The sequence below is a fragment of the Vanellus vanellus genome, assembly GCF_965231255.1.
Source record: "Vanellus vanellus genome assembly, chromosome: 6".
NCBI lineage: Eukaryota > Metazoa > Chordata > Aves > Charadriiformes > Charadriidae > Vanellus > Vanellus vanellus.
Window position 1 is genome coordinate 52,846,479 of NC_138911.1, and position 24,120 is coordinate 52,870,598.

At 41.2% G+C, this 24,120-nt stretch overlaps 1 protein-coding gene across 1 annotated transcript in view; it reads left to right on the forward strand.

Annotated features, from left to right (window-relative positions):
* Positions 1-512: 512 nt before the first annotated feature.
* TDP1 (tyrosyl-DNA phosphodiesterase 1) overlaps positions 513-24,120 on the forward strand; it is a 58,275-nt gene continuing 34,667 nt past the window's right edge. Inside the window, exons 1-11 of the mRNA XM_082485364.1 lie at positions 513-542; positions 1,371-1,921; positions 3,443-3,486; positions 4,157-4,212; positions 5,246-5,342; positions 7,443-7,477; positions 9,771-9,863; positions 12,973-13,143; positions 14,695-14,773; positions 16,501-16,686; positions 17,501-17,549. Coding sequence (XP_082341490.1) covers positions 1,375-1,921; positions 3,443-3,486; positions 4,157-4,212; positions 5,246-5,342; positions 7,443-7,477; positions 9,771-9,863; positions 12,973-13,143; positions 14,695-14,773; positions 16,501-16,686; positions 17,501-17,549 — 1,357 coding nt within the window. The 5' untranslated portion in view covers positions 513-542; positions 1,371-1,374. The remainder of the gene's footprint in view (positions 543-1,370; positions 1,922-3,442; positions 3,487-4,156; positions 4,213-5,245; positions 5,343-7,442; positions 7,478-9,770; positions 9,864-12,972; positions 13,144-14,694; positions 14,774-16,500; positions 16,687-17,500; positions 17,550-24,120) is intronic.

Genomic DNA, 24,120 nt, shown 5'->3' on the forward strand with positions numbered 1-24,120 from the left:
TATCTCATTAGCAGGGCACTTCAGACACAGTAATTAACATCGGGCTGAATGAACGATTATGCAAATACTGCACCTGCCCTAAACAAATATTATTAGATTAATTCAGGTCGCTAAAACGTGACTCCTCGGCCGCTTTAGCAGCTTGGAAAGATGCCACAGCTGCTCGATGCCCGTCTGCGCCTGAGAGGCCGGAGAAGCCCTTCAGGCACCACCGGACACCGACAGGACAGACCCACCGCCCCTCGGGTCCCCCACCGACACCGCTGCGGCGGGGACGGCTTCCCTCAGGCCGCAACGGTGTCCCGCGCCACAGGAGCCCACACACGGGCGCGCAGTGGCGTCCACGGGCCCCGCGCTGCCGAGCGTCTCGCGCGCCGCCACCCGCTGCCACAGGCTACGCGCAGCGCTGGCACCGATTGGCTAAAACCAGACGCGCGCCATTGGGGCGGGGCGGGGCGAAGCGAGGGAAGGCGGGTTCTCGGCCTTCTCCGCTTCCCCTCAGGCTGCTGGTGCGCGGGCTGGGCGAAAGGTACGGCCTAAAGGTAAGTCGCTGTTCTCTTAGAGCGGGAAGGGGCGGGCGCTGGCTGCTGGGTCGAGCGGCGGGGCGCGCGAGGTCCCGGTGCGGGCAGGAGCGAGCGGCCGCCTGGCTGCAGAGCGGCAGCGGCTATTGCGGCCCTGCCTCGCGCCCCTTCAGCCGCTGCCGGCTGAGGAGACGGTGGCGGCTGCCGCTGTCCCCGCCCCGCCGCCTCCCCCAGCCGCGAGCTCCGCCCTCCTCGCGGAGCGGCGTGGAAGGCGGCGGGAGCAGCGGTCCTGTCCGCACGGGCCTCGGCGGTCGGGGCGGCGGCGGTCAGGTCTCCTGCTGCCCTCGGCTGAGGGGGAGAGGCGCAATTGAAGGCCTCGCTGGGGGGGTGGGGGGCGGCGGAGGACGACTGCAGTCCCGCAGAGGCAGCCGGGAAGAGCGGCCCTGGCTCGGCTGCGCGCTCCCGTGTCGCATCGGGAGAGCGCGTTAGACCCCTAAGCGTTAGGGTCGGTATGAGAAATAGCTGTATGATGCGAATTATTTTTTTTACGTTTGAAATGCTTTCTTGTATGTTCCCCTATCCTCGCCGACTTTCTATGCGTAGTTTTCCACGTTCGTTGCTTCCTACTTGATGGTTGCTCTCCTTGCACGTGTTTCTTTGTCTCCTGGGCACAGAAACAAATAAGCTTTGTGCGCTATGAAATTTTTCCAAGTCGGAAGTTGCATGGGGATTCTGCCAAGTAAAAAAACAAGCTCCCTAGTAGTAAGTAAGTGGAAACTAAGAAGGAAAACAGACTTGAGCATAGCAAAAATGTACAATTTTTGTTTGGTGTTTTTTTTTAATCCCTAGGAACATGCTTCAGGAAGATGCACACGGAAAATGGACGGTATCTAGCAGTGATGAAAGCACCGAGGAAAACTCTGATAGTGAAAAACCATCTACATCTTCATTATTGGATGCTGCACGTGGCAGAACAAGCGGGCCACAGTATCCATGCTCTGAAGCTAGGAAAGCTGCTTACAAGAGAAAAGCTTCTCCCCTGAAGCTTAGTGATAAAAAAAATTCTACAGAAACACCTCCAGCAGAAAAACAGAGAACTAGCCAAGAAGGCCTAGGCTGGTGTCTTTCTAGTAGCGATGAAGAGCCTGAAGATCAGGAAAAGCATGCCCACAAAGAAACACTAAAAGAAGAAAAGTGTGATGCACCCAAAGAACACTCTGTGAATCTGTGTGAAGATGATAAACTCTCAGAGAATCAGAAAGTAGATGAGTATGATGAAACACCCAGTGAAGCCCAAGATACCTGGGATTTGCTGAATGGAGGAAGCCCTTTCAGGTTTTTTCTCACTAAAGTGACAGGAATTGAACAGAGCTATAATTCTGGAGCCCTGCACATAAAAGGTGAACAAGTGGCTTCTACAGAAGTGGGCTTTTGGGAGACTTGTTTGCAAGACAATGCTAATTTTTAGTTTGTGGGTGTTTTTAAATGGATGTATTCTTTGGTGTAGCTGAGGCTTCATATTCTAAATGTGGAAGTTGTAGGAATTGGTTCTGTTATCTTCATGTTTTTCTTCTAGAATTATAAGTGTATAAAGCATTAATTTGCTGATGCTGGTTCTGCTGTAACTTCTGAGTTATGCTGCACAAATCTCACGTTAGTTTAGCCAAGACAAATCATATGGTGCTGTTTATTGCTGCTTTCCATGTGAGTTAATCTGGGGAAAACCACTTGCCTTTGTGGCTCTTAAAGGGATATTTTTCTTAAGTGCCTAACCACACACCCTGTGTAGTTGTTAGCACTTGTCTTTATGCTGCCTAGTAGTTTGCACCTAGTAATTCACTATTACTTGATGGAGACAGTACGTCCGAAGTTCTGTGGCTGGGATTCATAGGCCAATTCAATTCAATTCAGTTAGAAGTGAGTGTAAGTCAAGATGCAGGGAAGTCTTTGGTGTACAATACTGATGCTTCAGGAATGCTGTGTAGTTGTAGTTTGATGTAAGGAGGAACAGCTCTGTCCACCTGTAAACATTCCCTCATTCAGAAACAAAGTCTCATATCACAAGGCAAAATCAGAAACACGCATCAATAGGAGATTTACACACAGAAATACAGTAAAATGAGGTAGTTCTTTGAAGGGGAACAAATGACGGAAGACCTATACAGTTACGTTCTAACTTTTCCTCAACCTCAAGTGCTCACTGTAAGCATTGATTATTGGTGGTAGCCTGGTGTTAGCGACCTTAGTTGCTTTACTGCTGTATGTCTTTATCTGCTTTTTGAATTCATAGCAGCTTTTGGCTTGCCGTTTTAGGAGTAATTGACCTGCTAGGTGATTAGTTGAGCTGGCAAAGGGCGAGTTTTTGTTTGGTTAGCTTGCAAAACCAGATTTCTGTAGATATAGGGCATGAAATATTTTGTCTATCCTAGAAGATGCTTGTAGGATATGTTTTCAAGTTGCTGCTGTGTTTCAGTTATTGAGGTTATAAATCCTCAGTTGGATTTACCATGAATGAACTAAGGATACCCATATCCAGCAAGCAGTCTGCAACAGCTAAGTCTTAAAAGCATTAACTATGCCCTTATTGCTTCTACCCTGCCACAGTTCTTCAAGCCCTCTCTACAGGGGAGAGAGTAGTTTGATGTCCCTTTCTCCATATCATCTTGGTCTTTCTCCTAATGAGTTTTTAAAATTTGTTTTCTACTTTGAAAGGATTAATGCTTTTTATAAACAAGACCATAAGGGTTTCATAGTTATCAGTCACTTGAATATTCAAACCAGTAAACTTAATTGTGAACGTCTGTTACACGAAGTCTGTGAATAATCTGGCACTTCTGTTGTGGTAGTTATCAAACTATTCAAGATGTGAAATGTTTACTTGAACCCTTGTTTACTCAATTATGCTTTAATGTTTTTAATAGATATTTTGTCTCCTCTTTTTGGGACTCTCATATCTTCTGCCCAGGTGAGTTTCCTGTTTACCAAATTGATTTCACTTGCTTATTTCACTTTATTAACTGTAAACTTGATAATCCATGTTTGTAGCATGTGGCTGATACTAGCAAGGAACTCTGTTAAAATACAGAGGGAATTTTAAATGTGTTAAACTGTACAACAATTTGCTGAAATATAAAAATTGTCCTATGTTCTGCTTAGAATTCAGGCAGTTATAAGACTGCTTTCTCCTCTTTTTGGGAAATGCACAACTGAAAAATATGTATTTATGTGCATGTAAATGATTTTTTTTTTTTTTTGAAAGAAAAAAGCCTTGCAAGTTAGGAATGATATTTTTGTTATCGCATAGAAGCTTTTGCTGTCATTCTTGGTATAAACATATGGCAGAGAGATGGTTCTTAACCAAAGGTTTTACATTATGTATATGTGATTCTCTTTTTCTGGATGTTAACTTTTATGAACACTAACACATGCTTTTGAATAACTTAAATTCATTCCTGAATTGTTGAGACATGAAAGAAAGCATGTGAAATTCAAAAATACACCTGTTTTTAAAACATGCTGTGTATGATATAAGTGGTATTGAGCGATGAATTTACGTAGAAAGCTTTTTTGTATTTCATTGTTCTGACAAACTTTTTTCTTTTTAATGAGTCTGTTTTCGTTTTCTTATGTACTAGTTTAACTACTGTGTAGACGTGGGATGGCTTGTAAGACAGTATCCGCAGGAATTCAGGTATGTTTATTTTATGAAGATGAAACAATACAGTTTCCAAATCATTCTTTTCATGCAAGTTGCTGTTATAACTGAATGATAAACACTTGATTGCGGTTGCAAATCATTGTTAACAATTGTGTATAAGCAGACTCTTGTGCATTTATTTCAGTTGTAGTTCTCTGTTGATTTCTTGCCTATTTTCAAGACTTGTTAACAAATGGTCGGAGTTCAGTATGTCTGATTTCTGATTTTTACTAATTAACGCTTAGGAGGTCCAGTTGTGGGCCATGATGACAATGCAATAGATAACCTATAAAGATGGAATAAGAAGCTTTTGCCTTACAGTTTACTGAGCCAAGAGCAAAGTAATGCAAGAGAAAGGAGAGAATGTAGGAAAGGTGCAAGAAAACTGCGAAAATGATCAGGTTGATAGGTTATGGTTGGAGTTGCTGGATATTGTCATGAAAGCAGTTCTTATGTATGCTTGAAATTCTATTTTGATAATTGCAACCTACTGCAGATGAAGTGAGTGTATAACGTACCGTTTTTTCTCTTTTCTTTTTTTTTGCATTTTACTGGAAATGCAATAAAATAGAGTATTAGGAAGTGAATGTGAATCTATTGCCAGAGTAGACCTAGCACTCTTCTTTTTCCCCTCTCATTCTTCCCATCTTCTCAATGACTAAATTATTTTAGATCTACACTGTGTATATCAGTATTTCTGAGAGCTTTTATCTGTCTGTTTCCAGCTATACAGACAGGAGTTCCTTACAAGATCTTGTAGTACTAGTTTCTGTTTTGGTGTCTGATTTACTCCATGCTTCCTGTTTTCCTTTTTTTCTTTTTCATTAAAATTTTCTATGTCTGTATATTAGAGGTTCTGTTGTAGTTACTGCTTTTATGAGTTTGTTAATAAGGCATATAGATTTTAGTGCCATCTTCCTGCTGGGCTGCCAAATTTAGGGGTCAGAAGTCACAGCTACATGAATGAGTGGTTTAGACTGATTACTAATTCACTTGATGTTTTAATAGTAACCTCCTGTCATTTAAGGAAGAAGCCATTGTTGATAGTTCATGGTGAAAAGAGAGAATCCAAAGCTGAACTGCTTGCACAAGCACGCCCTTATGAGAACATTAGCTTTTGTCAGGTAATTAACGTTTGTATCACCCTCTGATTGAAATTAAGCCATCTATTGCACTCAAAAAAAATCTTGTTGTGGATGAAGAGAGGCACACCTTATGTGGGAAGTCAAGAATTTATTGTTATGCTTTAAGAATTATACTTACCAAGACCATAGGAACATGGTAACTATGTTCTTGGTCTTCTGTGATTATGGTGGACTGTCAGCTACAAAAGGTTTGCACGGAATGGCTGCCCACAAAAATGTCGTGGGGCTCACAGAAGAGCTGCGTGCCTTCTGCACTAACACGTTGCACTCAAATTCTTGTAAGTGCTGAAAAGGAAGCTGTTTAAAATGCTATGAGCATGCTTCTTGACACATGTCATTTTCTCTCTGATGTTATGCTCACTCTTTTGCTGTCCCTGAGTCATAAAGTTATTGGTTTCAACCTGAGGGAGGGATGTGGTTATGGCAGCTTGCCAGCATTTCAGGATTTTGCTGGGTGGAGGATGTTATTAATCATGGGGATATCTTAGGAAGAGGATAATCTTGGAATTTTATTCCTTTTCAGGCAGTCTGGTAACCCTGAGCTTCCTAGAGATTGCTGTATTGATGCCAAACATAGTGAGTTCTCAGGGCCAGGATTTCTGGGCTGCTGTGTGCTGTACTAATCAGGTCTTGCACTAAGTTGTGGAGTGGCAACAATTTTAGATGAAGATTTCAAATATGCTAACAGTAAAGTCATGCTTTTGCATATAATGTTTCCTTTTCACACACAACAAGAATTTAAATGTAATATATCCCATATGATAAACTTGTCAGCGTAGTTAATAGTAAATAGCAGGGGAAAATGGCATTTCTGATGACTTTCCTGTTTGGGTACACTTCAGATTGTTCTGGTAGTCTATGTGCATTCCATTACATAAGTACTCCAAAATAAAATACAAGTATTTTACTCTTCTCCTCCACGCCCATATTAAGTAGGCACAATGTTGGAGCCATCACTGGCTAAAAGTATTTTCCCAACATCTGTAACTCATGTTTCATTCTCTCCCTAGAAATTGTGCTGTAAATACTCTTTAATACGAGCAGAGCACTGATAAAAAAAACATTCTGGCTTCTGTCCTTTTCTTTGCAATGTTAGCCATTAAGCTACTTGTAACAGTCATTGTATGCTTCAGAATCATGCAGGATGGTTGAGGTTGGAAAGGACCTCTGGAGGTCATCTGGTCCAACTCCCCTGCTCAAGCAGGGTCACTTGGAGCTGGTTGTTCAGGACCCTGTCTATGTGTGTTTTGAATAACTCCAAGGAGGGAGACTCCACAAGCTCTCCAGGCAACTCATGCCAGTGCTCAGTCACCCTCACAGTAAAAAAAGTTTCCTGATGTTCAGATAGAATGTCCTGTGCTTCAGTTTGTACCCATTGCCTCTGGTCCTGTCACTGGGCACCACTGAAAAGAGCCTGGCACCATCTTCTTTGCACCCTCCCTTCAGGTATTTGTACACAGTGATCAGATCCCCTCTGAGCCTTCTCTTCTCCAGGCTGAATAATCCCAGCTCTCTCAGCCTTTCCTCTTGCGCACGGAGATGCTCCAGGCCCTTAAACATCTTAGTGGCTCTTTGTTGAACTCTCCAATATGTCTGTAGCTCTCCTGTACTGGCAGAAATGGACCCAATACTGCAGGTGTGGCCTCAGCAATGCTGAATAGGAGGGAAGGATCACCTCCCTCAGCCTGCTGGCAACACTCCTCCTTATGCAGCCCAGGACGCTGTTAGTCTTCTTTGCTGCAAGGGCACGTTACTGGCTCCTGTTCAACTTTGTGTACAGCAGGACCCTCAGGTTCTTTTCTTCAAGGCTGACTGTTTCTGAAAAATATTGCTGGTAAGAGACCAGAAATTCTGCTGGAGCAGTTCCAGCAAAGAGTTGCATTGCCGTTTAAAGTCTAACTTCAAGAAACTAAGGAGTACATTTAAAGATGTTGAGGGGAAAAATAATGTATTTTGTGATCTGTCCACTAGAGAGCAGTGAAATGAAACAAATTGAAGGAGAGGTGCTTCTTCATTAATATTCTTGCAAGTAGGAATGCACAACAGGAATTTTTAATGATCAACTTCTTAATTTTATAGGCTAAACTGGATATTGCATTTGGAACTCACCACACGTAAGTAACAGCTATGAAGCAGAGAGCTCTACTTCTAAAGATGACCGCAGAGTTGGTACCTGTAGTTACCATAATTGGACTAGTAACTAGTGTCTTAAAGTATTTATGGGATAGAAAGATAGACAATTACTGTTTGTGAAAACATAGTTATGAAGGCCTAATGTATATTGATGAAATTTCAAAGTATCTTTCACGTTCCATGTGTATCTGTTTCATTTATCTGCAAGTTATTTTAAAGCCATAAAACTGTGCTTCAAGAAAATTGCTGAGTCTTAAACAAAAAATTGCTTAATTATTTTGCATTTATAGATGATAGAATTGTTCCTGTTTAAGGAAACAAATCAGCTGTTAGGTAGACATGAGATGTGCAAGTTAGGTAATTGAGGTCAGTGATCTGCAGGTCATGGCTCTGAACTCATGCCCTAATACCAAAATTGTAATATGGACTGAATTAGTTATTGGCAGGTTGGACACAACACTTATTTGCTGCTCAGTTTTTGCAGTTAATGTGCATGGTCGGGAAGTAAGTACTGAATTTTGGGGTCTTCTCAAAGAAAATAATTTGATATTACAGAAATGTCACAAAGGGAATTTTGTAGATTGCAAGCTACAGATAAGAACTGATTTAATCTTATGTCTCATAGAAAAGATCTTTGGTTTCAGAGCACTGAAGTATTTTTTAATCAATCCTTTTGTATAACTTGTTCTATAAAATATGTCAAGTTAAAAGATTGATCTGAAATCCCCACTTAAGGTACATCTGTATTTCCGGTAGAAAGCATACTGACTTCCTCATTGCTTGTTTGGAGAAGAATATGCAAATAAAGGAAAGAAATTAGCATTTTAAAAATGAGTCTTGCTTCTCGTTCAGGTTTAGTGAGGGACATAGAAGGAATTGAGGTTGTTTTTCAAAGTGATCATTTTTAAAGTGTTAGCTTATTTTCACTTAAGCAGTTTAAGCAGCAGTTCTCATTCTCTGTATGCTCAGCTTTAAGTTCTTTTTTCTTCCACCACATTTTGGGATAAATACGTGATAGTGATATTAAATGCTACAGTTCTTTAACCCTGTATTTTAAAGGATTGAACACAGGAAGTGGGTAGCAGACCAGTAAATCAGATCTCTGTGGGTAATGAAACAATCTTGTTCCAAGAGAAACTTAACAGATTTCACCCTATCAATTATAAAGGTTTAAATTCACATAATTCCTGTTGTATGATGTACAATTTAAATTACATTTCAGTTGGTTTTTCTTGTTTTTTTTTGAGGTAGTGGTGTTTTGGTCAGTTATCACTATATACCTTAATCTTGCACTTCATTCTGCTGTAAAATACTTATTTTCCTGTCAACTCAGTTTGTGCTTAGATCAAGGAATAACACAGGTGTAGAGAATTGTTTTGTAGTTAGGGGGTCTTGCATATTGCATAAACTATGCAGTAAGCATCAGATAACATGCGCAGGCACTTGAATGTTAGTTTGCTGAACTTTAATGTTAAAAGCAGAAATTATTGAATAAATCATTGTCTAAATTTGAGTCTGATATGATTTGAGTAGCATTATCTCGCCATGGGACAGCAATGGAAATAAGCGTGTTTTTCCTTACAGCTTTCATTCTTGATCATTGGTTTCTATGGAAACCATCTCAGCCTTCAGGGTCACATGGATATGCTGTCTTTACTCAACTATGGAAAACTTGAATATGAAAATTTGAGCACTTAGGTTACAAAAAATACATATATTTATTTTTAACTCAACTGCTAGTTTTAAAACTCCTTTGTGCTGTAGCTTGAGTTTAGGTTTATGGTAGATAAATAGCTTTTTTGCCATCCCAATGGTTAATTACCTACATATCTTCTTTTATTTTAAAAGTTGTCAGTTTAAGAGAAAAGAACTAGGTTTTAATAAACTCAGCTATAAACAAAGGTCTTTTAGTGTTCCGTAATTCTTTTAAAGCTTATTCCTTTGCAGATAGTTTTAAACTGAAGAACATAGCAAATATAGAAAGTGTTCTGCAATTATTTGGTTTTGACTTGGGAAATCAGTTGAATGACATGTTAAGCTGTAGTCTGAAATATATTGTATGATGTTGCTGACAAAAATATATAGGAATAGTCTAATGACTGCCATGCGAGTTTGGCATGCACATGGATTGAAGTCTTAAGTGTTTGCACACTATGCAGAAAAAATCTTTTGAAAATAAGTACCTTTGAGAATTTCAATGAATTGTTAGTTTTTCTCCTACTCTCAGTGTACTTGAAACAGACAAAGTGTTATATATCTTTTTTTTCTTTAAAGGAAAATGATGTTGTTGTTATATGAAGAAGGTCTTCGAGTTGTGATACATACATCCAATCTTATTGCTGAAGATTGGCACCAGAAAACTCAGGGGTAAGCAACAATCTCTAGCAGGTATATGTTTACTTTAATCCTCCTGTAGATATCTGCTACTGCTGGAGACAGGATACTAGATCAGATGATCCAGTGCTACAAGTCTTGTACTCTTAAGATAGAGTTATCCTGCAAAAAAAACCTAAACCTGGAATGGTGGTAGCTGTCTAAGCCTGAACTCTACTTGCTTTGTACTGTAAACAAAATTATGTCCTGAGCTGGCTGTTACTTTAAACTCAGTCTGACTAATTTAAGATAATTTATTATGCCATGCTCTCTCTTCATGAAAGAACTATCTTGCTAGAAAGTACACTTTTAAATAGCTACTTCAGATTTGTATAAAATTACCTCAATACTGCAAGAATAATTTCAGTGTGCAAATGTTATGTTTCTGCTGTGACTGTATCTAGAATGTAACCTGGTAAATGCTGGGCACCATTGGTTCCTTAATACAGTAGAAGACCCAGTAACCTTTCTGTGGAAGGAATTTTTTTTTTTTTTCATAGAATCATAGAATGGTTTAGGTTGGAAAGGACCTTGAAGATCATAGAGTTCTAACCCCCCTGCCATAGGCAGGGACACCTCTCACTAGACCAGGTTGCCCAAGGCCACATCCAGCCTGGCATTAAACACCTCCAGGGATGGGACCTCAACAACCTCTCTGGGCAACCTGTTCCAGTGCCTTACCACCCTCAAAGTGAAAAACTTCTTCCTAATGTTCAATATGAACCTGCCTTCTAGTTTAAAGCCATTCCCCCTCATTCTATCGCGACATGCCCTAGTAAAAAGTCCTTCCCGGGCTCTCCTGTAGGCCCCCTTTAGGTACTGGAAGGCCGCAATAAGATCTCCCCGGAGCCTTCTCTTCTCCAGCTGAAGAACCCCAACTCTTTCAGCCTCTCCTTATAGGAGAGATGCTCTAGCCCTCAGATCATCCTCACGGCTCTCCTCTGGACATGCTCCAGCAGGTCCATGTCCTTCTTATGTTGGGGACTCCAGAGCTGGATGCAATACTCCAGGTGGGGTCTCCTGAGAGTGGAGTAGAGGGGCAGAATCACCTCCTTTGACCTGCTGGCCACACTTCTTTTGATGCATCCCAGGATATGGTTGGCTTTCCGGGCTGCAATAGCACATTGCTGGCTCACGTTGAGCTTCTCGTCAATCAGCACCCCCAGGTCCTTCTCCTCAGGGCTGCTCTCCAGCCATTCCCTGCCAAGGCTGTATTTGTGCTTGGGATTGCCCCAACCCAGGTGTAAGACCTTGCACTTGGCATTGTTGAACTGCATGAGGTTGGGTTGGGCCCACCTCTGCAGCCTGTCCAGGTCCCTCTGGATGGCATCCCTCCCCTCCAGCGTGTCTACCTCACCAAACAGCTTGGTATCATCGGCAAACTTGCTGAGGGTGCACTCGACCCCACTGTCCATGTCGCCAACAAAGATGTTGAACAGTACAGGCCCCAGTACTGACTCCTGAGGAACACCACTCGTCACTGCTGTCCACTTGGACATTGAGCTGTTGACCACAACTCTTTGAGTGCGACCGTCCAGCCAGTTCTTTATCCTCCGAGTGGTCCATTTGCCGAATCCATGTCTCTTCAATTTAGAGACCAGGATATCGTGTGGGACAGTTTCAAACGCTTTGCACAAATCCAAGTAGATGACATCAGTTGGTCTTCCCTTGTCCACTGCCACTGTAACCCCTTCGTAGAAGGCCACTAAATTTGTTAGGCATGACTTGCCCTTGATGAAGCCATGCTGGCTGTCACCAATCACCTCCTTGTTTTTTACGTGCCTCAGCAGAGTTTCCAGGAGTATCTGCTCTGTGATCTTGCCAGGCACAGAGGGGAGACTGACTGGCCTGTAGTTCCCTGGGTCTTCCTTCTTTCCCTTTTTGAAAATCGGGGTTATGTTTCCCCTTTTCCAGTTGGCAGGAACCTTGCCAGACTGCCATGACTTCTCAAATATGATGCCTAGCAATATGATGGCTTTTTGGTAGAAGTTTTTAAACTTCACAGCTGTCTTGGGACATAGTTTTGTTTCGAGCACAAAAAATAGTATTAAGTGATATGTAAATATAAGGCCCCTTAGCCTCTTGTTTTCTTGACTATTTTTATGGAAGCATTTTTTAGTTAGATCTCCACAGTAAATTAGGTATAAGATTCCTTCATCAAACTGATTGAAAATGGCTTTTCAAAAGTTACTGTCACCTTGACATCCGTTTTGCTGCCATTAAATATGGCAAAGTTTTGAGGCTTTTGGCTTGTCTGAGGCAAGCTTTCATAAGGGTTTTTGAGTGGCAAAAATATAACCACTGGTTTTTTGCCTTTAAATTTTTTAGATAGGGATGGCTTTAGTATATTTTGGCAGTTAGCTTTTCAGAAAGCCAAGAAGGCATGAAAATATATATTTGGTATGCTTAACAAGCTGCCTCACTTCTCAAACATGAAAAATGCTTTTCTTTTTAGCTTTGGCACACTGCACTATTATGCAGTATCACCAATATGATGGTTCACTGACTTCTCTGTTTTACAGGCTTCTGAATTACAAAGGATAGTATCAACAGGTTGTAAAGTTGATAATGCAGAACCTTTGGTTTCCATGGCTACAATAATGTGTGACTGCAAAGAAATACTAGATGTTTTCCCTGTGTAGCGCCCACCCTATTTTATTCTGCTGAAAGTTCTGGAGAGGCAAGTTACCATTGTGAGCTACTCTTCAAACTATGTAGAACTTTCAGATGTCCTAATTGGTGGTTTTCTGTATAATTACAGAAACGAGTAGCTTAGTAGAATGCATTGCAGTGTTCTAATCATACAGAAAATCTTGATGAAATAGGTTGGTAAGTCTGAGCCTGGCCTGCTTAACAGTGGTGAAAGCTGCAAATGTATGCATGGATAAATGTGTTGAGATTGGTGGTTTCATTTGAAAGGATTAGTTTTATAGTATATTGAGTATAAGACTTGACTATTCTGTAATTGTAAAGACAAGTCGCTTTATAGTTAGTATCACAATAAATCTGTCTAATTCATTTAGGACCTTCAGATGTGCTTTAATCACTTACTAAACCCTTGTGTTAATGTGTTGTGTCCTTGGTTTTGTGGCTTTCTTTTTAGAATATGGCTAAGCCCTTTATATCCAAGGCTGCCTCAGGGAACAACTGGTTCTGCTGGTGAATCTGAAACTAATTTTAAATCTGACCTAATAAGTTACTTGATGGCTTACAATTCTCCTACGCTCAAGGAATGGATAGATCTGATTCAAGAACATGATTTATCAGAGACAAGGTATGTATTATCTTGCATTTATAGTAACTTGCATGCTTTTTATCCAAAAAATTAAACATCTCTGTTAGGATTGATTAGACCATGGGTTTATTTTGTAAGCTAGCCTTGTTTCAGACGTAAGTGTTCAAACACGGGTCTGACTTTAGGCAGTTTTTTAAATCTGTCTTATGCAGGTTATGTTGAAATGACTGACTTCTAGATTTATAAACATGCATTTTAAAGGAATGAAAAATGGGGCATCAGCAGTAACTTGACAGAAGGTAGCTGTAAGTAATGGGGAATCAGAGTTTCATTTAAGTCAGCCTGGCTTAAATATTTGCTCCAATAAAATTACCAGTGGAAAAAACTGAGTTGTGTTTGGTTTGTTATGTAAGAGGGATCATATAAGCAAAGGTTATTGTAATGTTGTGGTTTTTATTAAGAATAGGATTCTGTACTTTTAAGGCAAAGTTCAATCTGTATATGTATGTATAGAATTTTGCCCATTACAGGCATGGATCATGTCTGGTAGGCAATGTTATGTTATGCAATAGAACGCTTTGTCTTGAAATATTCTTCTCTAACATCACTTTGCTGATATTACTTAAAATAATTCAGGATGCTTAATTCTGCTAGATACATCCCGCATTTCCACTGAAAGATGGTATTTATTTCAGAAAGTGTTAATCTCCTTGGCTGCTTAATAGAAGTTTTATAAGCTGGCAAAAATTTGTTGAAAAGCTGAAAAAGGTCATAAATTGTGGTGGAAATAGAGAATGAAACTTTGCCTAGTTTAATGTATAAAATAAAAAACATGCTTTTTTTGTTTACATGGAGTCTTACAAGATTGGAGGTAGGGAAGAAAAAAATTATGTACCTTATAGTCAGGTTGGTTGAGCCCTAGCTGATGTGAGTTTATGCATGGGTTAGGGAGGAGCCACTTGTTAGGATAAGGATCAGTTCCTTGCCATGTAAAATATGTAGGAGACAATGGTTCATGGATAAAGCTAGGCATGAGATGCAGTAAGGAACAGCTTCTTAAACTATCTGTTTGTTGTGACTCTGGGCAGGTCTTTTCTCTGTTTTCAGGGCAAAGTCAAACGGGTTACCAAACCAGTATTAGGAAGACAATTGAAAAAGCTGTGCTTTGTATTTGAGCTATTAGGTGCCCAAAGGAAATCTTGTACCTCAATCTACTGATTTGGATGTGCTAATAGATTACCTTTACTCAAAATTACATGCTAATTCTGTGCCAGTCGAGCTATTTGCATTTATTGCAAACATCATCTATCTTCTGCATTTTTGTACACAGAAATAGATGCAGTTCCTGTCCATGCTATAGAACAACCTGGCGGTGTGTGACAGGCCATATAGGATACTAATAATAAATTATACAGCTGAAAATCCACTGTTCTTTATATTGTAAATCTTAAGTGTGAAAGATTAAATATTTCTAGTTCCACTTCTATGTTCAACCTTGCTGATAGGTTTTACTTAAATACCTTAATAGTTTGTAAACCCAAACACTCCAGAGCTGCAAAAAAACTTGATGTTGTTTTTCTCTTTCTGTAGAGTGTATCTGCTTGGTTCTACCCCTGGACGATACCAAGGTAGTGATAAAGAAAAGTGGGGTCATCTTAGGCTCAGAAAGGTACTAAAACTGTAACCTTTGTCGTTAATATCCTTTTAACTGTAAATACAATTTTGGAGAGCATTCTTTAGTTGCTTTCAGTTCTTCTGGTTTTGATCAGCAATCCTTTAATACATTGTTACAGTTTAAGGTAACAATAACATAAGCTTGCAACGTATGGCAGTGTAGACTTTGCACATAATATTTCTGGGCATTATTACCATGGTCAGCTTGTGGTCTAAATTGTCATGTGCTTACAGATATATGAGGAGTCACATCAGTCAAATGACTTCCAGTCTGCTGGTGGTGTTTCTAACAAGGGTGACACTATCAAAATCCAGTCTTCTGTGACTGGGAACCAAATACTGCCTTTTTCAAAGGTGCTCATGGAGGCAAGATGTGTTGATACTGACTTGCCTGCACGTAGGGAACAGCCTTATTTTATTTACTTAAATGTTAAGGGCTATTACAGTTTCTTTTTCCCTAATGACCTGGTAAATAACCATCAAATTAAAAAACAGTTTGCACATAGCTGCTGTCATTAATTCAGTCAGGTTTTTAGTTTTGTTCTACGACATTTCTGATCTTGAACTTCTTAATTAATCTTTTAATCAACTAAGTAATTAGGAACATAGTTGTTTGGTTTTTTACCCCCACTCCCTCCTGCATTCTTTATCCTCCTACATAATGGTAAATCTTGATAGAATATTGCATATCTCAAGTTCGTAGGGTCCCTTTTTCAGTATTTATTTAGAATCAGATAAGGTATTTCATGTCATCTGTCATCTGCCTCTTATAATTGGAGAATTTCAACCTGCATCTTCTGCTGAAGTGGCATTATTTCAAATTCCATTGTGAATTTTACATGGAATTCTAATGCTGTCCATGGCAAACTTCAGTGATGTACAAAATTTCTATTAATCACATCGCTTTTCAACACAAGGTTACTCTTTTAGACCTTTCCTTACTTGTAAAGAGCTTGCCCTTTCTGATGTATGTTGCCTGCATGTTTTTTTGCCTAGTGAGACACTGAGTGAAAAGAAATAACATAGAAAAAGCCTGTAAAGGATAAAGATGGTCTTGTGGCAAATGTTTGTGTGATTAAAAAGATTAATTTTTTTTGTGACAATGCAGATAGGTCTGATGACACTATACTGATGACTGAAATAATTTAGTTGTGTCCTCTCTAGAGGCGGAAAGAGGTAGCCACTACATACAATTTAATATGTGCCTATATCCATCTGTTTTTAATTTGACTTTAAAATCCATACACAGCTAAAGAACTCCTCTAAAAGATTTATTTTAATTTTCTCTTCCATTGTTCTTTTTTCCCTTCTTATTCTGGGCTTCTATTGTAGCTGGGGCTGTAGGATATGAGAGGAATTTTATGGCCAACAACCATGACATATAAAAAGATTGTTTTTTAATTTATTGTGACTTCTGAAGCTAGTGTTTCATGTTTTTAGGAAGAGCTGCTGGCATTCTTTGTAGCCATTATTTAATGCTTGGCTTTGGTGCTTTTGGATAAAATTTGTGATGTTTAATCTTCACTTGAAGGAACAGTGGGTTTATTTGGAGAGCCTGATTATTTTTTTTTTTTTATTGTAAAGTTAAATAGGTAGTATGAACATTAATCTCTTTTCTTGTCGGAAGTGAATTATAGAGGATTTATTGTATCAGAAGCAGTATCAACACCCTAATTAAGGTTTTCTTTGCCTGTTGAAATCTGTTTTAATTACCCTCACTAGCTTTTGAAAGAGCATGCTTCGTCGATACCAGCACAGGAATCCTGGCCTGTTGTTGGACAGTTCTCAAGCATTGGGTCAATGGGAGCTGATGCGTCCAAATGGCTGTGCTCAGAGTTCCAGGAGAGCCTGGTGGCTGCAGGCAGCAGTGTCACAAGTCTCCTTAAATGTGATATTCCAATTCATTTGGTACGTCTTTTTAGATGCTAGTGACCTTTATTTAACATTTATTCATTTGTTGTTTAAATCTTAATAATTAGTTTGCATTTAACTTTTGGAAGACATTAATGTAGTTTTCATCCTGAAATCATTAGGATGCTACTTAGTGACACATTTTTATAGTATACCATACACAAGTACTGTAATTTCCACTTGCATGACACTAGAGTATATATAACCTAATCAAAATTATATTCTTATTCTGTAGCTTGCCTTCTGTTGAGTTTTGTAGATGCAGCTGTTTCTGCTACTGAGACATAATTGAACACTGAGTGATTAATACTTAAAACTAATTGTTTTCTAACCTGGTTATTTTGGTCAGGTTATTAGCACAATTCAGGGGAGGAGCAAAAGCAAGTTTGTAGCAGGAACTTGTAAAATCAAAAAGAAAATGTTGTCAAACTAGATGCTTACTGTGTGCTAATTGCCCCTGCATACTCGTGTGTGAGATGCAAGTCTAAAATCTCATAAAATAATGTTAAGAGCTTACTTTGACTACTGTGGAAAGTGTTTGAAGCAGGGTTGTTTGAGTCTTGCTAGATAATTTTGGTAAGCTTTGGAAGAGAGGTAGAAACACTAAAGACTTTCTTTGTTACTGGCACGTGACTAGTTTCAAGCTGCAGTGTAATTTTATTCATTCTGAAAAATGAAGTTTCTAACTTCTTTTTCTCAAGTAAGTTTGTTTTTTTTTAAGGTGATTTTTGTTTGAAAATTGACAGCTTGTGTATTTAGAGCTGTGTTATTAAAATTACTTTTTTTTTTTTCCTCCCCTGCATCCATGAAGGTTTATCCCACTGTGAACAATGTGAGGCAAAGTCTGGAAGGCTATCCTGGTAAGCAGACGAAACCCCATTTATTAGCTTTTTGTGGTCATAATGTCCTGGAAAATCAGTTCAGTGGCTAGTGTTGAATGAACCTGAAGTTGTCATCTTGCTGAGAACTTGGTAGAATAGGTGGCAGTAGAATCCTTTTATTACTGTTACTGGAGCTCTGTCTCCAGCTCTCCTGTTGTGACTGAATAGAAAAGCTTTGTGGGCATTGCTATATAATGTTTAAGTCTGTATAGCCACATTCATACGTCACTAGGAAAAAACAGCTCTTGCTCACTGTTCTTACTCCAGTCATACTTTCATTTTGGCAGAAAATTAAGGTTTGTGTGTGCCAAGTTGTCCTTGTGTTGTCTTTGCAGTGTCATCCTGCACATCAGATACAATGGAGAATAAGATGTTTGACTACTTATTAGTCATTTTTTTAAATATTGCAATATGCAATTTTTCTGTTCAGTCTTCCCATCTTTGTGTTTAATGAAGTCAGTATATTTGTATAGAAAGCATCACTCCAGCAAACTTGAAAGAGGAAGAGGTACTGCAGTTTTCTGATGCAGTGAAGCTTCTCTGTCTCAAAAGCATGCACTTACGTGGGTTTTATCTATGCATGCTAATGGAGCTGGCTGATGTCAGTGTGTGGCTGTTGTTGATTAATCTTCAAAAGGTCAAGGCAATTGGAAGAGATTCATGAGGACTGAAAGAAAGGAATTCTTTCCTATCTTCAGGAAGGGTAAGAAGGAGAATCTGGGTAACTATAGGCCTGGCAGCCTCACCTTGATTTCTGGGATAGAGCAAAGAATCCTGGAAACCATTTCCAAATGTGATGGACAAGAAGATAGTCAGGAGTAGTCTGCATAGATTTATAAAGGAGAGATTATGCTTAATTAACCTGATGTCCTTCTACGAGATGACTGGCTTGATGAACAAGAGAAGTACACTGGATGTTGCTTATCTTAACTTTAATAAGGCTTTCAACACCATCTTCTACAACATCATTGCAGACATCTTGTTGAAGTAAGGGCTGGATGAATGGACGGATAGGAAACTGGTTGAACTGCCAGGCCTCAATGTTGTGATCAATGGCATGAAAGCCAGCTGGATGCCAGCCACTAGTGGTGGTGTGTGCCAAGCATTGATACTGGGGCCGTGCATTTAATATCTTTATTAATTACCTGGATGCTGGGGCAGAGTACACCCTCAGTGATTTTGCAAATGATGCAATCTCAGGAGGAGTGATTGATGTATCAGATGATTGTGCTGCCATTCAGAGGGACTGTACACAGTCTGGAGAAATGGGATGACGGGAACCTCATGCCGTTCAGCAGAGGGCACTGCAAAGTACTGTGCTTTGGGCAAGAATAACCCCAGGCAGCAGTACACGCTGGGGATTGATGGGGTAAAGCAGCTTTGCACCTGGGAGTGCTGGTGGTCACTAAGCTGAAGATGAGCCATCAATGCACTCTTGTGGCAAGAAGGCCAACAGCATCCTGGGCTGCTTTAGGAAGCATGTTGCCAGCAGGCTGAGGGAGGTGATCTATCCCCTTCAGTTAGCACTGGTGAGACCACATCTGGAGTGCTGTGTCCAGTTATTGGCTTCCCAGTACAAGACAGACATGGACGTACTGAACCAAGTCCAGCAAAAGGCCACAAAGACAAATAAGGGATTGGAGAATCTGTTATACAAGGAGAAACCGAGAGCGCTGGATAATTCTTCAGCCCGGAGAAGAGAACTTTCCTGGGAGATCATACCAATGTGTATTATCACCTCGTAGATGGATGCAAAGTAGAGGCAGATTCTTTGCATGGTGACCAGTGAAAGAACAAGAAGCAGTGGACATTAATTGAGATACAGCAGATTCCAGCATACCCTTAGAGCAAAAATGTTTTCTGATGTTTAAATGGAATAGGTTGCTCAAAGAGGTTGTAGAGTCTCCGTTCTTGGAGATACTCAAAACCTGACAGGACACAGTACTGAGCAACATACACTGTTCATGGAATCACGGAGTTTTCAGAGTTGGAAGGGACCTCTAGAGATCATCTAGTCCAACTCCCCTGCTAAAGCAGGATTGCCTAGAGCACATTACTCAGGACTGCATCCAGGTGGGTCTTGAAAATCTCCAGAGAAGGGGACTCCACAACCTCCCTGGGCAGCCTGTGCCAGTGCTCTGTCACCCTAACTGTAAAGAAGTGTTTCCGTGTATTTGAACAGAACTTCCTATGTACCAGCTTGTGCCCATTGCTCCTCGTCCTGTCACTGGGAACCACTAAAAAGAGCCTGTCTCCATCCTCCTTCAATCCACCCTTTAGATACTTGTATGCATTAATAAAGTCTCCCCTCAGTCTTCTCTTCTCCAGGCTAAAGAGGCCCAGCTCTCTCAGCCTTTCCTCATAAGAGAGATGCTCCGAGCCCTCAATCATCTTAATTGCCCTTCGCTGGACTTGCTCCAGCAGTTCCCTGTCCCTCTTGAACCGGGGAGCCCAAAACTGGACACACTGTTCCAGTTATGGCCTCACCAGTGCAGAGTAGAGGGGGAGAATGACCTCCTTCGACCTACTGGCCACACTCTTCCCTATGCAGCCCAGGATTCCATTGACCTTTTTGGCAACAAGGGCACATTGCTGGGTCATGGATAATTTACTATCTACTAGGACCCCCAGATCTTTCTCCTCAGAACTGCTTCCCAGCAAGTCCGCCCCTAACCTATACTGGTGCTTTGCATTCTTCCTCCCCAGGTGCAGGACCTTGCACTTGCTTTTGTTGAACCTCATTAAGTTCTTCTCTGCCCAGCTCTCCAGCCTGTCCAGGTCATGCTGGATGGCAGCGTGGCCGTCTGGAGTGTCAGCCACACCACCCAGTTTGGTATCATCAGCGAACTTGCTGAGAATACACTCTGTCCCCTCATCCAGGTCATTAATGAATATATTGAACAAAATGTGGACCAAGTATTGACCCCTGGGGGACACCGCTGGTTACAGGCCTCCAACTAGACTCTGTGCCGCTGATCACAACCCTCTGAGTTCTGTCACACAGCCAGCTCTCAATCCACCTTGCTGTCACCTCATCTAGCCCATACTTCCTCAGCTTCCTAATGAGGATGTTATGGGAGACAGTGTCAAAAGCCTTGCTAAAGTCAAGGTAGATGACATCTATGACTCTCCCCTCATCCAGCCAACCAGTTATAACATCATAGAAAGCTATCAGATTGGTCAAGCACAATTTACCCTTGGTAAATCCATGTTGACCACTTCCAATAACTTCCTGTTCCTCAATGTGTTTGGAGATGACATCCAGAATGAGTCGCTCCATTACCTTCCCAGGGACAGAGGTAAGACTAACCGGTCTGTAGTTCCCTGGGTCCTCCTTCTTGCCTTTTTTGAAGATCAGAGTGATGTCAGCCTTCCTCCAGTCCTCGGGCACCTCTCCTGTTCTCCATGACCTTTCAAAGACAATGGAGAGTGGTCTAGCAATAACATCTGCTATCTCTCTCAGCACTCACAGGTGCATCCCATCAGGGCTCATGGACTTATGAATGTCCACCTTGGCCAAGCGGTCTCTGACACAGTCCTCCTCAACTGAGGGAAAATCTTCCTCTCTCCAGACCTTCCCCCTTGCCTCCAGAGTATGGGATTCATGAGGGACAGCTTTAGCAGTGAAGACCAAAGAAAAGAAGGCATTCAATAACTCTGCCTTCTCTGTGTCTTCCACCACTAGGGCACCGGTCTCATTCACCAGTGGGCCTACACTTTCCCTAGTCTTCCTTTTTCTATTGATATAATAAGAAGAGATTCTTTCAGTGTCTTTAACTGCAGTGGCCAAGCTGAGTTCTGATTGAGCTTTGGCCCTTCTCATTTTCCCCCTACATAGCTTTGTTATATCTTGATAGTCCTCATAAGTTGCCAACCCCCTTTTCCAGAGAATGTAAACTTTTCTTTTTTTCCTGAGGTCCAGCCAAAGCTCTCTATTTAGCCAGGCTGGTCGTCTTCCCCGTCTGCTCGTTTTTTGAGACAAGGGGATGGCCTTCTCCTGTGCTTCTAAGAGCACCTGCTTGAAGTATGCCCAGCCTTCCTGGGCACCTTTGCTCTTCAAAACTGCCTCCCAAGGGACACTCTCAACCATGCTCCTAAACAGGCTAAAGTCTGCCCTTCGGAAATCCAAGGTGGCGGTTCTGCTGGCTCCCCACCTTGCTTCATCAAGAATTGAAAATTCTGTCATTTCGTGATCACTCTGCCCAAGGCGACCTCCAACCTTTACATCCCCCACAAGACCTTCTCTGTTAACAGACAGTAGGTCCAGTAGGGCACTACCGCTAGTTGGTTCCTTCACCAGCTGTGTTAGGAAGTTGTCTTCCACACACTCCAGGAACCTCCGGGACTGTTCCCTCTCTGCTGCGTAGTATTTCCAGCAGACATCTGGGAAGTTGAAGTCCCCCACAAGAACAAGGGCAGATGATCGTGAGACTTCTGCCAGCTGCTTATAGAATACTTCATCAGTTTCTACATCCTGACTGGGGGGGTCTATAACAAACTCCCATCACTATGTCTGCCTTATTGGCCTTTCCCTTAATTCTTATCCATACACACTCAACACTCTCATTCACACTGTTAAGTTCCAAACATTCAAAACTGCCCCTAACATAGAGGGCCACCCCACCACCTCTCCTTCCTTGCCTATCCCTTCTGAAAAGTTGGTAGCCATCGATTACAGCATTCCAATTGTGTGTGTCCTCCCACCACGTTTCTGTAATGACAACTATATTATGGTTTCCTTGCTGTACAATGGCCTCCAGCTCCTCCTGTTTATTCCCCATGCTGTGTGCATTAGTGTAGATGCACTTCAGCTGGGCTAATTGTCCTGCCACTTTCTTGGGGGAACAAGCCCTAATTCGTACCTGATCATGCTCAGACACTACTGTAGTTACCAAATTATCACTACCCCTCATGTCTTTGCTGCCATACAATTCACCATCCCCCACCATCACCGAGACAGGCTGCAAGACCTTGCTAACACTACTCAGAAGCACTGGTACGCTGCTCCCAGGCACCACTTTTTTAATCCTGATGTCATCCCCATCCCCCTTCAAACCTAGTTTAAAGCCCTATGAATGAGCCCTGCTAATTCTTGTCCCAGGATCTTTCTTCCCCTTCGGGTTAGGCTTCCCCCACCTGTTGCCAGCATGCCTGGTTTCCTGTAGATCAGCCCATGATCAAAAAAGCCGAAGTCCTGCTGGATGCACCAGTCTCGGAGCCAGGAGTTAATTTCCTGGCTCCTCCTATTTATCCCCTCATCAACCCCTGCAAATGGTGGGATAGAGGAGAACACTATTTGTGCTCCTGATCCCTTAACCAGCCATCTCGGGGCCCTAAAGTCATTCTTCATTGCACTTAGACTTCTGGTACCTACCTCATCACCACCTACCTGAAATATCAGTAGTGAGTAGTAATCTGATGTCTTAACCAAGGAAGGGAGTTTTCTCCGTATATCCTTAATTCTGGCCCTAGGGAGGCAGCTGACTTCCCTGTGGGATGGGTCCGGTCTACAAATAGGGCCTTCTGTTCCCCTCAGAAGTGGAAATCCCTGCTTTGAGCAGGGAGTTATTCTAGATGACTCCAGAGGGTGCTTCCAACTTCAACAGGTCAGTGATTCTTTGGCATTGCTGAATCCATAAATACGTCTTCTGTTCCAAGCCTATGCTCCTATGTAGTATGAAGTAGAGTAGCTGTTGAGCTCTTGTAACAATTGGTGAAATTTGAACATGAGGCTAGCAGGACTGCTTTCAGCTCTTTATCTTTCCTCTGAATTGAGCAGTGTTTGGACATACCTATAAACTCACTGGCTGCAGTTTCTATGTATCTGTGGTTTCCACAAGTAAGTTAGGGTCTTTTGATGTCTACAGCATCTGTTTAGCAAAGCTGATGGTCTTGAAAGTCAGAGATGCAATCTGCTCAATGACTTCTTACTGTCATTTCTTTCATATTGTGAAATAACTTGGTGAACTACATGACTCTGTATTTGTGCAAATGAACAGCTCTGTGGACTCCCGCAGTTGGTGCATCTCCAAGAGCAGCCAAGTGTTTGTAACAGGTCCTTATGATGTCTTCTAGGACAGGTTCAATGCAGTAGGTTTTGCATCATGTTTTTAATATACGACACTAATATAACTCAGTATGCCATGGCTGATTCTTCTTTGTTAAATTCATTTCAAGAAATCACAACGTGCATTAGCCAAAGACCAAATCAATACAAATACAATTTCATCAGAGAAGTTCTTGCTTTTTAAAATAATGTTGTTTGGTGGTTTTGTGGGTTTCTTTTTAGGTTTTGTTGTTTTGTTTTGTTTTTTTTTTTCTGAAAGCTGCTTATTTTATTCCCTCTAGCTTGTATGGATAATGATTCTAATCTGTTGATAGCAAGTGGTATCATAAAAAAATACCCATAAACATCTATCTTCTAAGAGGACTTAATTCTATATCCCATATACTGTTTTTCTTTTTCCTAGAGAAAATCTGCTATGTAGTGTTTAGGAACTTGCCAAATTATAAGAACGGGGGAAAAAAAAAAAACAACCTCACCCCTATA